Raw genomic sequence first — 17,549 nt, 5'->3', positions numbered from 1 at the left:
TCCAGCATCAAAATCGGGATTGAGAATGCATCTTAGCTAGCTCATAGACCTTGGATGAAGTGGTCGTATTGGGTATAAAGGCTATTAGATGAAATGTCGGTTGGGTGAAGTGGTGAGATGCCACAAAAGTGGGTCGATACACATTTTACATCAACGACAAATGCGGTCAGCGACAGAGTGGGTCACATTCCTCAGCTGACCGCATTTGTCGTGTCAAGAGGCGACAAATGCGGTCGATTTTCATTTCTGCACCTCCCGACAAATGCGGTCAGCGAAAGAGTGGGTCGACTGGAAGATCATCTACAGAGTCACGGAAAGGAAAAGCATGTTTGTTCCAAGCCTAGTAAACTGAATGAACATAATGAAAAACCTTAGAAATGTAACCTATGCCAATATACAGCTTTCAGGAAAACACATTTGAAAATACATATCAGAACTCATACCAATGAAAAGCCTTACATATGTGATATTTGTGGTTTTCATTACAATGATTTAAAAAGACATGTTAGAACCCACACTGGTGAAAAACCGTTCAAATGTGATTTTTGTGATTACCAGAGTATAGATTCATTTTCTTTGAAAAAACATGTTCGAGTTCATCATACTGGTGAGAAACCATTCAAATGTGTTATTTGTGATTACCAGAGTTCAGCTTCTTCAACTATGAAAAACCATGTTAGAACTCATCACATTGGTGAAAAACCGTTCAAGTGTGATTTTTGTAATAACAAGAGTGCACAATCATCCTCTTTGAAAGTTCATATTAGAACTCATACTGGTGAAAAACAGTTCAAATGTGATATTTGTGATTACCAGGGTGCACAATTATCCAATCTACAAAATCATAAAAGAAAGTATCATGAAACATTATAGAGAGAAAAATTTAGAATTCATGACATAGGTTCAAGACTCTCTTGTTGGCAAATATTTTATCTCAATTAGGGTAATTGAAAGCGGAGCGTGGCGTGGAGTTGAGAAGCGTCGTGAACAATATCGTGTTGAGTAATAAGCATACTAATGTAGGTACATACTAAAGTGGTCTAATCTTGTACATAATAATGCACTTGTTCTACTACATTTTCCCACCATCTAGTATACTAGTATATTAATTTAATGTTTGCCCAAATTCCCCTGTAATTTGTGTTGTGTATTATTTATTTGATTATTCAAAAGAGATCATTCATTTATTGCACTTTGAAATTAAAAATAAGGCTATTCTAATCACTTTAATTCATATTTCTATGGAATATGGTTACCTTAGTGCTATTTATTTATTTACAATGAGAATAACACTTATATAATAACATTGTTAGATAAAATAATAAGGTAGTCCATGTGCTATTTTTCTTCCACATTTATAGGTGACTAAGTCAAAGATAAGGTTAGAATTTCACATGTAAAATTTTAGTCCAAAATAAACATGAAATTTAGATTTATAAATTCTGAATTTAGATGGCTTGAATTAATAAATTAATCATAAATATTCCACTCAATTACCATTTGTAACGAATAATATTGAGTTATTTGATAAAAATTTGAACTATTAAAGAAACACAAACTTTTAAACTTTGTAATTAACTTTAATTACAAGTTTAGTCTTTCTTCAGCAGATAGTGGATTCCTCCAATTAGTGACTTGTTTTTCCAAATCAGGTTTCACTCTCGTCAAATATAATCAAAGGTTGAAGTTGACATTTGCATGTAGGCTACTCAAAAATCGGGACTCATGCTTTATTAACGCATTGAACAGATGGTGATATTCAACAAATAGTCGACGATTTTAGTTGATTTCATGAACCCACTCTGTCCTAGCAGGCTTAGCTAATATCCAATACTTGAGTAATTATTCTCACAAATAAATACTTTGCAAACTAGACAACGCCAATTTCTAGGCCCTTGACGCTTGACGCTCAGACACTTCCTGTGTGTATCATGAACGCGCTGACCACGCCACGCCACGCTCCGCTCTAGAACGCCATGCCACGCTCCGCTCCGCTTTCAGTGTGGTTGTACCCTTAGGAAGATGTATTATTCAAGGATTGAAAAATATATAAATCTTCTCCATCATTTGTGATCCATTCTTATTAAATCATCTCTGATTCCATCTTATTCTCGGTCTCCCCATTTTCTTTCTCTGGAATAAAGTTTTTCTCTTAACAGTATTTTTGACATTTTGTTTTCATTTATCCAGTAAACATGTCTGAAACATCTCAGCCTCTGTGCCTTTAAGGCTGTGCAAAGGCTAAAAATAAACTTTCTTCAGGTGATATTTTTCATAGCTATTCGATTTGTATATCATCAAGCTATCAAAATGAAATAGTTTTCTCAGGAAAACATTTTTTCCTGATCATTACTTTTTGAGATATGAGCGCCTAAAGTTCAAATTTTTGGGACAGAACATTTGAAATTCGGTAAGAGACAAATCCATGAGATTCAGTGGATAAATTCTTCATGGTATTGATGATTGAATAAAACAAAAATTTCCTGAAAATATTAATTTTTGAGAAAGTTATTCAATTTACCAAAAATAACTTTTTTGGGTTATTTTTGGTAATTTTGTAAATTGAATAACTTTCTCAAAAATTAATATTTTCAAAACATTTTTGTTTTATTAAATCAACAATACCATGAAGAATTTATACTCTGAAACTCATGGATTTATTATCTCTTACCGAATTTGGATTGTTCTGTCCCAAAAATTTGAACTTTAGGCGCTCATATCTCGAAAAGTAATGATCGGAAAAATGTTTTCCTGAGAAAAGTTTTTCATTTTTAAAGCTTGATGATATACAAATCGAAAAACTTCGAAAAATATCACCAGTAGAAAGTTTATTTCTAGCCTTTGCATAGCCTTAGCCTTAGCCTAAGTTTATTTCTAGCCTTTCCATAGCCTTAGCCTTTTCTAGCCTTAGCATACTGTACTACTTAGTATTATTCCACGGCCTCTTAATAATTTTCAAAGTGCCTACATTTTTATAGGACAACTTTTCAAATAAATAATGAATTGATAGTTGAGAAGTTTTAATTTGATGTGTTAGTAAAAAATGATAAAAAATTACTCTTTCTTATAAAATCCATACTTTTATTCTTATAAAAATATAGCACAATTATTAAATACATATTGGTAAAAAAATTGTAATCAATTCTACTCTTACATTTCTACTGAAATACAAAATGCTATTAGAAAGAACAAAAATATAATTTGAAATCTTGGGAGTTTGTAGACTTGGAAGTTGATAGAAGAAAATGATCAACAAAATAAATAAAAAATATTGTAATTTTTTTATTTCATGTTGGTCTTATTTAAAAAAAATATACTTTAGTTATGAAAAATGTATTTTCTTGATTCAAAACCACGATTGTAATTGTATTGAGAAATAAATGTCAGCTAAGGTAAGCAGGTAAGCATCCTACAGCTTACTGCCAACATACAAGGTTTTTTCCTGTTTGTTTGCGATAGGCCTATTGGCCTACTATACTGTTGGTTGTGAAAAAGTTACTTTGTTTGCAATAATTGTATTATATTTGTAATATTTTTCTTTTCTACATTAATTATACTACTTATTTTCTACCTTTCAGTTCTTTCAATTTAATGATATTCTGTACGATTTATGTCTCGTATTTTATTGTAAAATATTTATTTTTGCAATATATTCAGAATTTCCTCAAATTTGAAGTAACTTGAATTGTCTATCCTAGTTTCTTATGTTTACACTTTAAGGGCCGTTTGCACAGTTTCAGCTTAAACTGCATTTAATCAGCTGGTGGTTTAAACTTGAGATAAATCACATTGTAAAGAACAAGATTTAATCCAGTTTGAAATAAATTTAGTTAAAACTGAAACTTACTGTACAAACGGCAATAAGACTAGTTTTGTTTTTCAAGATTTAGCTGAGATTCATTGATTGATACTTTACCACTATTATTTATGGAAATTGATTATTGTCCCAGCAGTTAAAGGATATTAACATATCGTTCACATAAGATAAGCGACGTGTCCTAGGTAATCCCGTTTAAGGCTGTGCAAAGGCTAAAAATAAACTTTCTACTGGTGATATTTTTCAAAGTTTTTCGATTTGTATATCATCAAGCATTCAAAATGAAAACGTTTTCTCAGGAAAACATTTATTTCCGATCATTACTTTTTGAGATATGAGCGCCTGAAGTTTGAATTTTTGGGACAGAACATTTCAAATTCGGTAAGATGAGGATGAATTCTTCATGGTATTGTTGATCTAGTAAAACAAAAATTTTCTGAAAATATCAATTTTTGAAAAAGTTACTGAAGTGAATAACTATCTTAAAAATTGATATTTTCAGAAAATTTTTGTTTTACTAAATCAACATTACCATGGAGAATCCATCCTCTAAATCTCATGGATTTATATCTTACCGAATTTGAAATGTTCTGTCCCAAAAATTCAAACTTCAGGCGCTCATATCTCAAAAAGTAATGATCGGAAATAAATGTTTTCCTGAGAAAACTTTTCCATTTTGATAGCTTGATGATATACAAATCGAAAAACTTTGAAAAATATCACGAGTAGATAGTTTATTTTTAGCCTTTGCACAGCCTTAAGAGACATTTCTGGGTAAGAAATATATTATCTTTGGTTACAAGCTAATAGTGGCAACTAATAACTTTCAGGTGGTTTCTCAATCACCAAAAGTGTTCACTCATCCATCTCAAACCCTCGCCTCTTAACTACACACGCGTTTAAGAATAGATGTTAGCTCTATCCACAACAAAATAAATTTGCAAAACTGTCATAATTTTCCCTTGCCAAATCAACTAATACACTCCCCTTATAATAATCCATCCTACTTCTATATTTACAAATTCTTGATTTTCTCCTTGTCAAATCAATCCAAACACTCAACACCACTGTCATAATAAGTAGTCTCTAGGTGTTACTGTAATGAATTCATCGAGCAGGTAATTCGGATTCTGCAACCTGTATTCACTGAATTCATTAATCAGCTTTTTTAATTCCATGTGTTCTTTAGTACCATTTAGTTTGACTTTCTCGAAGTCAACTACTTCAGCTCTGAAACAAAACATAATAGAAAGGCTGATTGAATATGAAGGCAACATTCTGATAAAAATTATTGACCAAAGAAATTAGTAGTATTCAGTCTAACTTTACATTTATGCTTTTGCAAAACTAATGACGTACTACAGCCTTATTATTAACAATAGTGAGATCCACGTTATATGGCAGTGAAGAAAGATAGGAGAACAACAATGCCGATCCTCTGTCTTGTAAATTCCTTCCATACATGGTAGCTGATACAGGTTTCTTGATGTTAACTGTTCATTCTCGTTTTAAATAATCAATAGTATTTAGCACTTTGTGAGCAGTAATTGTTTACATTATTGTTTTTTATCATACATGATGATATATTCCCTCAATGATAGATGAGTAAGCTTTGTACAGAATAATTATTGTTGCGGTGTTATTCGAAAGCAATTGATTATTATTTTAAGTTTCATTGTAGAATAATAGTTGCTTTTAGTTTATTGCTGTTGAATAGTAATCATACTAATTAAAATGTAATACATTTTTCTGGATCATTTTCATTTAGTATTTTGCTGCTTTTCAATGCAGCCTATAATTATTTGATGTGAACAATAAAACTTGATTTGATTTGATATTTTATTAAGCAAGAAATTATATTTTCCATTAATTTCATAATGAATTTACATAATTAAGATGAAATATTTTGTTAATTATTATTAATTATAAATTGTTAAAAGACAATTTGGCAACAAAGCAAAGCGAGAAAGAGATATCCGCTTTGTTGAATGATAGACAAGGATAGCAATACCATTGGTAATCAAACACTGCTATTATAACGTGGACCTCACTATAGTAATAGACTACTTGTTACTACATGTAGATGTACTTACCATGTACGGTATTGTAATACAGAATTTATTTCAAGTTATTCTTAAATAAAACAAAGCAAAATAATGTTCATATAATTATCCAATATAAGGGCCTGTTTATACAGAGAGAAGAGATCGATCTGCAATCCTTTCTGTATAGTAGGGAGCTATGTAAGATATATCGAGTGACCTGGCTGGCTCAGGTCTGGTGTCACGAGTTTTTAGGTCGCTATTGATCAATTCAGGACCTCTGACATGACCTAACGACTGCTTTCTAGGCAGCCGGAACCGACGGCTTAACGTGCCCATCCGAAGCACGGGAGTGGCCCGAGAAAAAATATATTTTAATATTAAAAGAAGTATTAATAATTATATAGAAACCTATAAGATCGCAGATTGCTCTCTGTATGGCCGGGCCCTGAGAGATCAATTTATAGGTTTCTATAAATTCATCAATATAATATTATACATAAAATTATATTCATGTGATTCATACAAACCCGTGAATATTGAGGATTAACACTTCCAATTGCAAAGGCAATTTATAGTTCTCAAGCATATTCAGCTCAGATAATGGTAAACCAATGTCAAGAGATTCTTCACATGGCATGTCAAGAAAACTTGGATCTGCCAATCTGAAAAACAAATCAAATTTATTTCAGTTATAGCATCAAATTGAACTACTCCAACCTCATCTCAATATAAGTATCAAATTACGCTGACATAATGAATATAAATTAATTATTGCCATAAAATATTTAGGTGTGATTGTTAATGAAAAGGTTAACTGGTCTCAGCATATATCTATCATAAAAAACTATCTGTTACTCGTCCTGCGAAAATTCTACTTCTTAAATAAATTTCTCCCTTTAAATGTTCTTAGGCAGTTATATTTTGCATTTGTTGATCCAAAATAAGTTATGGTATTAATTGTTGGGGCTCCACCTATATTTGTCACTTGAAGCCATTGATGACGGTGCAGAAATTGATAGTCCGTGTTATAAATAGAAAGGGTAGATAAGAACATTCTTTTCCTTTATTTCAGTGCCTTGGATGTTTGCCTCGTTAGATATATGTATGTGTTTAAGGTCCTGTATATGTTCTTTGTAATGTCTGGTCATACGTTGCTCAGGGATGTTCCTAGCTATCAAACTAGGAGAGTGACAGCTGATTTACTGAGACTTCCCAAATCGTATACCACTTGTTTCCAGAAATCGTTTGTATTTGTTGGCCCCAAGTTTTTTAATAACATCCCAATTGAAATCAAGAGGGTTCAAATAAACTTGTTTTCAAAAAAAGAATTCTTAGATGGCTCAGAGGTCTTATGCCTGACCATTTAGAATCCTTATTTAATGTTATTTCGTAGGTAGTTTAAATGTAATTTTGGTGGCTTGCAATAAGCATTAGTAAGATGAGCTGTTATTGGAAAGTGTGCAAGGTGAGTAAATGTGAGAGCGAATGGTTGGCTAGTCTTTTCTTTCTCTTTTCTTTTTCTTTCTCCTTTTATTCATGCATTTAAAATTAGTTGAAGTGATATTCATTCCTGCTTGCAAACGTGGAGTATTGTATAATTCCAGCAGGTATTTTTTATTCCAATTCACAAATTTACCGTATTTCTAATAAAACATACCAGTATTTATTTTATTAATCTTCCATTAATTATTTTTTATCTTACTGAGCTGTGTGTTTTGTTTTTCTAAAATGATTCTGATTGTGAATATTGTGAGTTTGAATAAATAAAATTTGAATTTGAATTTTTCATTCTATAAGTTACTCATCAATATTGAAATAGAACAGTTTTAATATTGTTGAAAATTCAATATGAAAACATTTTAAATTAGTTAACATTTAATTTAATAATCCTAGCATAGAAGGTCAATTGAAAATGCTGCATATATTTGAGAAAGATCTGGTGTGGCGCACTCACACAACTTTCCTTGCCCTTATGAAAATTGATCATCTGACGCTAAAATGCTAGTGTTCACGCGCATCTCAAGTCTACTATTCAAAGATCTTAGCCAGTTGGTGACAGGACAATGACGCTGCAGACACATGAAGTCTGCTATCTCTTCATAGTGGATGATTTAATAGAATCAACAGTTGCCAACAGTTTGCAATTGGATTATAATTTTTTCTCGAATTTCGAGCTTATTTTCAATTTCAGGTGAAAATGTTACTGAACATTAATTGTAGAGATTCTCATGCTCAATCTTTTCCATTCGAAATTTTTTGTTTAAATAGTATCTGAAGCCTGATAATTGAGAATCTAAAATCAAACTTTTCGTGGATGGGGCGGAGCTCCTGACATTTTTACAGATACGCGACTTGTGGCAGTTGATAGAGCTTATCAATGACTTTTTAAGGTATAATTGAGAATCTAAAATCAAACTTTTCGTGGATGGGGCGGAGCTCCTGACATTTTTACAGATACGCGACTTGTGGCAGTTGATAGAGCTTATCAATGACTTTTTAAGGTATAAATTTGATCAAAATCGTTGAAGCCGTTTTCGAGAAAATCGCGAAAAACCCTGTTTTTGACAACATTTTAGCCGCCATCTTGAATCGCATTTCATCGAAATTGTTCGTGTCGGATCCTTATATTGTAAGGACCTTACGTTCCAAATTTCAAGTCATTCCGTTAATTGGGAGATTAGATATCGTGTACACAGACGCACATACACTCATACAGACCAATACCCAAAAACCACTTTTTTGGACTCAGGGGACCTTGAAACGTATAGAAATTTAGAAATTGGGGTACCTTAATTTTTTTCGGAAAGCAATACTTTCCTTACCTATGGTAATAGGGCAAGGAACGTAGAAAATTGTACGTCCAAAAATTGATCTGTGTGTAACTGGCTTTACGCAGCTGTCTTTACTGGAGATGCCAGCTGAATCATTTAACAAAACTACCTATATTTAGCAGCCCTATTGAACCAATCTATATCAATTAAGAATACCTGAAACGAATAAATCTGTATATAGATTTGACAAATTTTGTTGAGCTCATCCAATAAATAAACTCACCTCACTACAAAGTATTTCTTCTCGATGTTCTCTCTTATGCACTTGAGTCCGTAAAGGAAAAGGTTATCGAACTCTTCAGGCTCCTTATAATCGACGACTATCGTCTCACTATATTTATCATACAGCAATTTGGAGCAATGGCTTGCCAGTATGATGGGGGTTCTTGCCTCGTCTTCAATATTCTTGTGCAAAAATCTTATTGGATCTGATCGAATTGTCTCTGCTAGTTTAGGGTCCCAGACATCAACAACCTATAACAAATTAATTTAGAAATCGAAAAATATGTATAAGTTATTACAGTTTTAGAGATACGTGTAAATTTATACACACTAGTTCATCACGCACAGTGCAAATCGTCACTTATATCAAGGGTGTGTGCACACTGAGAGTGGTCAGTGGTCAGTGGTCAGAGCGGTCTTAATATATAGTATGGTACCGTTCTAAGATTGGTGGAACTCAGAACGCAGCGTGACCGCTCTAAGCTGTGTGCACACACCCCAAGCTAATTTCCCATTTTCATCAGATTTTTTTCAAATACGACCCTCCACATATTAGGACAGCTATGGTTTTTTTGTGGCACAAATCACAAGTAAATTAGTCCAATATATAGATAATTAGTTTTGCGAGAGGTTTTTAATAAAATTTGTTAAAAATGGTACCGATACGTATTGATAAAATAGTGATTGCATGTCAAGAATATTCTGAGCGCTTTTGAAAATAAAGAGTATGCTCAGGTGACCTTTTGTGACCTGAGCAAAGCTTTTGATTGTGTTGTGCACTCTCTCTTACTGGATAAATTGAAATTTTATGGCGTTTGTGGAGCAGATCTTAGCTTATTTAAAACTTATCTTGTGGGACGTAGACAAGTGGTGTGTATTGGAGATAAGAGATCAGATGTAGCATGTGTAAAATTCGGTGTCCCACAGGGATCAGTTCTCGGGTCATTGCTTTTTATTCTTATGATAAATGACCTTCCTGCTGTTCTAAATTGCCGTTCAATACTGTATGCTGATGACACAACATTTATCAATAAATGTACTGACCTTCAAAATCTTAAAAATCTAACTGAGACCACTCTGATGCAAGCAGCGACATGGTTTAGGGCCAACGGCTTCATGCTCAACGAGAATAAAACACAGACTATGCACTTCACCCTTAGAGGTGGCTTAGATTGTGTGGATGCAATAAGCGATGTAAAATTTCTGGGGATATTCATTGACAGATATTTGACTTGGGAAGCTCATATTAATTATATATCAAGCAAACTTTCAAGAGTGATTTATCTGATCAGACAACTGAAAAATCATGTTCCAGATAATTATTTGAGATCGATATATTTTGCCTTTTTTCAGAGTATTGCAACATATGGCATACTACTGTGGAGGAATAGTAGTCATGCAGAAAATATTTTATTATTGCAAAAGAAGGTGGTCAGGGTTGTAACTGATTCTCATAGACTAGCACACTGTAAGCCTCTTTTCGTCCAGCTTAGAATAATGACAATAGTGAATTTTTACATATATACTGTATCGTTGCATGTTAAAAAAAACTCATCCAATTTAAAATTAAGGCATCAAACTCATAGCTATAACACAAGAAATTGTCATAGGATTGATATTCCCTATCATAGGTTATCCAAAACAGCCAAAAGTTATGATACATTTGGTATAAAAATTTGCAATAAATTACCTACAGATTTAATATCAGAGACAGAAAAGAAATTTAAGACGAGATTATTGAATTGGCTTGTGATAAATCCTTTTTATAGTGTTGAAGAGTTCTTTGAGAGTGGAATAATTAATTGTTGCAGAAAAGAAATTTAATTGAGACAGAAAAGCATTAATTGAGACAGAAAAGAAATTTAAGACGAGATTATTGAATTGGCTTGTGATAAATCCTTTTTATAGTGTTGAAGAGTTCTTTGAGAGTGGAATAATTAATTGTTGCTTAGAGTTGAGAGGCTTCTATTTGTATTTATATATTGTTCTAAAGGCTCAAGTTGTGCTGTAAGGAATATGTTTTGTACATTCAAATGAATATTATTAATGTATTTGAAAAATCCAATTGACTTACAGTTTACTTAGGTACTGTATTATTTTAAGACTCAGTAATGTAATTTTGTATGTACAGTTGCTGTAAAATTTGATTTTATTTTTTTTTTAAATTCCACTTTTTAATTCAACTCACATGACTGCATTCCAAGACATTTATTCCAGATTTAATGTAAAGCTGGGTTTACACCAAAGTTATTAACAAAATGTTAATAACTTAATCTTTATAGATTTATTAGATTGAACGGAACTTGACGAACACATATGTTCAAATTATGTATGATAAGTTATGTTCAATCTAATAGGATCTATAATGATTAAATTATTAACATTTTGTTAATTAATTTGATGTAAACCCAGCTTAAGTTTGTGAAATATGAGTAATATTTTATTAACTAGGTACCGGTATCAAGTTTTTGGAATAAAGCATTTTTGATTTTGCCTTTTGTTCCTTTCTCAGCCTATTCTATTTTGATTTGTGTATCACTAAATAAATAATCAATACAGTTCTCAAAAATCAATTGGATTATAGTGCGTTGTTTTCTACGACCGTGGTTGGAGCTCTAGAAGCGTGCTGTGACAATTTTGAGGAATAATCTCTCCTAAAATACGCCCAATTGACGGTTATCGCATTTTCACTCATTTTTTCAAGGATAAATCAGTGAAAAAAAAAACGTTGTTATCATAACATTTATCAGATTTATACATTCTAGACGTTTATTAAACGTTTTCATATCTAAATTTCATTGTAGTAAACTTTTCTTTCATAACTTTTATCGGATTTATACATTTTAGACATTTATTAAACGTTTTGTAAACTTTTAGGCTAGGTACACACCAGTTAGTCAAGACAAGACTAGTCACGTTTAGTCACAATACTTCACATAGTTGCTTATGAAGACATGTCTAATTGCAATGACTAATCAGTGTGAGTTGTGTCATAAGCAACCATGTGAAGTATTGTGACTAAACGTGACTAGTGTTGTCTTGACTGACTGGTGTGTGCCTAGCCTTAGTGCTGTGTGAATGGCTCGGTTTGTAGGACACTATCTTATGGAATCTATTGGGTGATTAAACCTATACCGTAGATTTAATGGCCTATTAGATTGACTAAGGGTCCTAGAAACCGGGCATACGATATGCAAATGCGGGGGGTAAGGTGTAGCCTATCTTTTTTTTAATGAATAGAATTTTCAAAAACTGAATCACGATAAATATTCTAATGAATAACAGTTAATTTCTTACCTCGCAGCCTTTAAGATGAAGAATCGATCTCAGTTTGATCATAGCTCATTAAGGCTGTGCAAAGGCTAAAAATAAACTTATTACTCGTGATATTTTTCAAAGTTTTTGTTTTGTCTATCATCAAGCTATCAAAATGAAAAAGTTTTCTCATGAAAACATTTTTTTTCTGATAATTACTTTTCGAGATATGAGCGCCTAAAGTTTAAATTTTTAGGACAGAACATTTCAAATTCGGTAAGAGATAAATCCATGAGATTCAGATGATAGATTCTTCATGGTATTGTTGATCTAGTAAAACAAAAATTTTCTGAAAATATCAATTTTTAAGATAGTTATTCATTTTACTAAAAATAACTTTTAGTTGAGTTATTTTTGGTGAATTGAATAATTTTACCAAAAATTGATATTTTCAGAAAATTTTTGTTTTACTAGTCAACAATACCATGAAGAATCTATCCTCTAAATCTCATGGATTTATTTTGGCGCTCTGCGCTCATATCTCGAAAAGTAATAATCAGGAAAAAAAATGTTTTCCTGAGAAAACTTTTTCATTTTGATAGCTTGATGATATACAAATCAAAAAACTTTGAAAAATATCACGAGTAAAAAGTTTATTTTTAGCCTTTGCACAGCCTTAATATTGTATCAAGAAGGATCAAACATGCAGTGCGGTCTGTTACCGTTCTAAGATTGGTGGAGCTCAGAACGCGGCGTGATCGCTCTATGCTGTGTGCACACACCCCAAGTTAATTTTTTTTTCAGAGGGTTTATCAGAGATTGACAATGGTGTAATAACCGAAACCGGTCTTTCTAATTATCAATAAATCAGTGGTTTTTTGACAATTTCTTAGTCTTTTTCATTCAACACCAAGTTAATTTCCTATTTTCATCATATTTTTTCAAATACGACCCTCAACATATTAGGACAGCTGTTTTGTGACACAAATCGCTGTAATTTTGTAATAGTATATCCAGTATACTATTAGTATACTGAAGGCCTACTGCCTTCTATAGTGCGTATCAATACTTTCAGTATTGTGATCAAAACAAAAAGTGAATCACGATAAATATTCTAATGAATAACAATTAATTTCTTACCTCACAGCCGTTAAGATGAAGAATCGATCTCAGTTTGATCATAGCTTGCATTATTAGTCGACAGTCACGAGGATACAGCAATAGAATCTTTTTTCTAGTTGTCAGCGGAATGACAGATGATTTTCGATCATTCAACATGATTAATAACTCCTCACTTTCTATCTTTCGATACCAATAACCTTTTGGATACTGGAACCTTCTTATTTTCCTGACAGCACATGAGAGAAGGACCAGTAGTACCGCTACAATGCTTATGAAGATAGACATCTTAATAAGCCAATAACTTACTATGGGAGAATTGTCCAATAAAATTGTGTCAGAATTGTCTGATCTGTTTGATGGCTGCGATTCCACTACAACTGTGAACAAAAAAAAATTCCGTTAAAATAAGAATTGATCATACAGAGTGGGTGAAAAGTCCGAGAACGGCTTAATATCTCATACACAAATGTAATTTGACGGTGGGTGTGATTTGGGATCCTATTCAAATTGAAAAAACTAATTAACTATGACTTTAAAAATCTGGTCCGCCATATGGAATGCAACTTTATTTTTTAAATAGGAAGGTGGTCATGTGATACATGATTTCGATATGGAATTTCAAGAAAAAATGAGTGGCGAAAGTCGCACATCGTTATCTCACACCGTTTTTTTAAAGATTTTTAAAGTCATAGTAAAGTAGTTCTTACAATTTGAATAGGATTCCAAATTACACCCATCATCAAATTACCTTTGTGTATGAGATATTAAGCCGTTCTCGGACTTTTCACCCACTCTTTATAATAGTTGCCTATCTCTTAGTAGAGATTAATCAAAAAATAAGATTTATTAAAGTCGAGAAAAGAATCAATTTCGATAATAAATAGGAATGGAATATAATCAGTACAGAAGGAATTCAGAATTTTTATTGGAAATGTTTAAAGAGTCCTGTAATACAGGAACACCCCCGGTTAAAAAGACAGAATGCCGTGGTCTAGTGAATAGAGTGCTTGCGTAGCAGTCTAGAGATCCCGGGTTCAAATCCACTCATCACCAAAAGTTTTTGGTCAGGTCACTTCCGTGTTATCTGTTGAGCACGTTCAATTGTCAGTCCCGGCTGAAATATGACAATCGTACTGCACATTGACGGCCTAAATAATATTATACAGAGTGTTTATGGGGATTCACTTGCGGGAAGGTCCCACATCGCCTGAATATACAGGGTATTCTGAAAAAGGTGCCCATAAGTCAGGGCGTGATTCCTCACATCAAAATAAGAAAAAAATTCCAATTAACATAGGTCCGAAAATGCTTGGTTACCAAAGTTATACAGAGTGGAAGATTGATTCGTCTGAATTTCTGTGCCCCTGCTGAAACGAAGCCCTACGGGTATTTGTTGGCTGTTAATTAAGATGAACAATTTAGCGTATACTTTATGTAAAATGAACTGAGAAATTGGATAGAACCGTTTCCAGAACTGTAGCTACAGTAATTTTCAAGATATCTGACGAAATACGCGAAACTTGGTCCCAAAAAACAAGTTCCTGTGAGGTTTGAAGCGGATTTACTATTATAAATCTACATATATAAAATCGAAATGGCACTCACTCACTGACTGACTGACTGACTCACTCACTCACTCACTCACTCGCAGAACTAAAAATCTACTGGACCAAAAACGTTCAAATTTGGTAGGTATGTTCAGTTGGCCCTTTAGAGGCGCACTAAGAAATCTTTTAGCAATATTCTAACTCTAAGGGTTGTTTTTAAGGGTTTAAAGTTCGTCTTTTAGCATGTATATTCTTCTTCTCCCAATCTCTTAATTATAATTGAAATTTCCATATCATATGTTACTATAGAACTATAATTTAGATAGAGTACCTCTTCGAAACAGTTGTTAACTGGCAACTAAATTAATAATTTTGTCAGGTTGGCATTAAGTTGAGTTGACTTTGTTAGGTTGGTACCAAGTTGAAGATTTAAATGCATTTATCACGGCAAAATTGATTGGGCACTGCTACTTCAATCCTGGGAATATTATATTACTAGCTTTCAGGCTCGCTTCGCTCGCCATATCCGTTTAGCCAGACGTTTAGTCTGGACCCCCGACTGGATTGTCCTAACATATGATAAAAATGCTCGAATGAAAAATGCAGGCGAGCGAAGCGAGCCTGCTGATCTTATTCATGGACGATCCAGTCGGGGGTCCAGGGGGCGGAGCCCCCTGGCTAGACAGATATGGCGAGCGAAGCGAGCCTGACGGCTAGTCTACAATAAACACAAAATATTTTTTACAGAACTTGTAAAGGACTAGTACTGTGACTACGCCCCGTTTCGGAAAGCAAATTTTCTGACTCCAGCTGTTTAAAGTCTAGAACTTGGCTAAATACCGAGCTCGGAAACCGGCCATTATTTAACTATGTGTGATTCATTCTGAGTTTAAACCACCAGCTGATTCAATACAGTTTGATGTTTACTGTGCGAATGGCCCTGATGTAATATAGGAGACGAAAAACGATAGAGCAGCAATTCAAGTAGTCTATTCGGATTGATTCGGATTGTGAAGTGAACAACTACAAGACTTGACATATTTCGGACTATGTGTACCTTATCTAAATTTGGGAAAGGAAATAGCACATCAAGGTTCCCTTATTTTTTTCTCTTCCTATCATTTTGATGATGTAAGTTACTTATTGTATGAATCGATAAAGAATAAAGAATGAAATATAGCAGACGATGAAAAACGATAAACCAATTCAAGTAGCCTATTCGCGTACACTTATTAAAAATTACGATCACACCACGAAAATTGACGATGAAAAACGATAAACCAATTCAAGTAGCCTATTCGCGTACACTTATTAAAAATTACGATCACACCACGAAAATTGACGATGAAAAACGATAAACCAATTCAAGTAGCCTATTCGCGTACACTTATTAAAGATAATTTGAATTATAGCAGTTTACCTATTTTATGGGTCCATACACATCCGTGGAGGGCATCGCATGTGTCACTCAGCAAACATCTGCCGTCCATGTAACGAATTCCATGACAATAGATTCCTGGCTTCAGAGAGTCATATTGGTAGCTCATCATTCCATTCTCCAAAACTCGGAAATGGCTTTTATTTGGATACTGAAATCAAAAAATGCAACTTATTTATTTTTAGAAGTCAATGTGGTATTGTGTTAAGCTGTGTACAGATTTGGGCTTGGGGCACATAAAATATCATGCAGCTTTGCGAATTCACTGCGATCATACAGGCGGAAGACTGTATGACAGCGAAATAGACAACGGATTTGAATATAACAAATAGATAAATAAATTTTATTAACTCAAGAATTTGGTTCCATCCATTCATTTATTGTATAAAATACTATAATCATAATACAATTATGACATTGGAGGAAAAACTAGGCTGAGCCTGTACTATTTCTCTCCAAAAATTTTGATAAAATGTTAATGTTGTCCAAAAGATAAGGTTATGTAATCACACACTGCTTCGTTACTTCAAACATAGAGTATTGTTTAATAACAGTATTGTATGTAATAATAATTACATATTGTTAAACATAGAACAATATCAATCAATTAATTATTTTCAGTTACAGTCCTAAGTTATTGTTTACTTGATTTCAGTTCAGTCTTACAGTTTTAGAAACATCACATTTTTACTAAATCTCTAGTCAAGATCAACAGTTGGGTGTCACAAAACAAAATCAACAGCTAAAATAATATTGTAAACAGACATTACAGACAGAAAACAAAACATAGCAAACAAGAAACATACATTCAGAAAACAATCAAGCCTTACATGTCCGTCATATAACCTGTATTCTACCATCATCCCTCCACAAAAATCGGACATGAATCGGATCAGAACCCTGCATAAAGTCGGGGCCACACCTCTGTCATGCAACGTTCCGATCCTACACATGTCCGAAATTTCTATGGTGTGGAGGGATGTTAGTGGGACAAATCACATGACGAACATGAGGTCCACGTTATAATGGCAGTGGAGAAAGATAGGATAACAGCATTGCCGATTCTCTACCTTGCCACTGCCTTCTAAGGAGGGTAGATGATACAGTTTTATCTGATGTAAGCCTAATATATATTACTGTTCATTCTTGTTCCAAATAATGAATTATATTTATATTTATTTATTTTATATTTATCTGTTTCAATGACTAAATAATGAATTTCTATAATTGAGATTAAGTATTTTTCTAATTGATTGTATTTCTACATTTTTC

The 17,549-nt window shown here is 33.1% G+C and overlaps 1 protein-coding gene across 3 annotated transcripts in view; it reads right to left on the bottom strand.

Annotated features, from left to right (window-relative positions):
- Window positions 1-4,484: 4,484 nt before the first annotated feature.
- Window positions 4,485-17,549, bottom strand: part of LOC120351372 — a 29,560-nt gene continuing 16,495 nt past the window's right edge. For all 3 annotated transcript variants that reach the window (XM_039428385.1, XM_039428379.1, XM_039428392.1), the window contains 5 exons: window positions 16,260-16,428; window positions 13,311-13,669; window positions 8,917-9,167; window positions 6,390-6,524; window positions 4,485-5,047 (listed from right to left, as the gene is read on the bottom strand). In XM_039428385.1, the coding sequence (XP_039284319.1) occupies window positions 4,888-5,047; window positions 6,390-6,524; window positions 8,917-9,167; window positions 13,311-13,669; window positions 16,260-16,428 (1,074 nt within the window). In that variant the 3' untranslated portion in view covers window positions 4,485-4,887. The remainder of the gene's footprint in view (window positions 5,048-6,389; window positions 6,525-8,916; window positions 9,168-13,310; window positions 13,670-16,259; window positions 16,429-17,549) is intronic.

Source organism: Nilaparvata lugens, chromosome 1 (genome assembly GCF_014356525.2).
Source record: "Nilaparvata lugens isolate BPH chromosome 1, ASM1435652v1, whole genome shotgun sequence".
NCBI classification, from domain to species: Eukaryota; Metazoa; Arthropoda; class Insecta; order Hemiptera; family Delphacidae; genus Nilaparvata; species Nilaparvata lugens.
The sequence above is the reverse complement of the archived record's forward strand: the minus strand, read 5'-3'. Positions and strand labels throughout refer to the sequence as shown.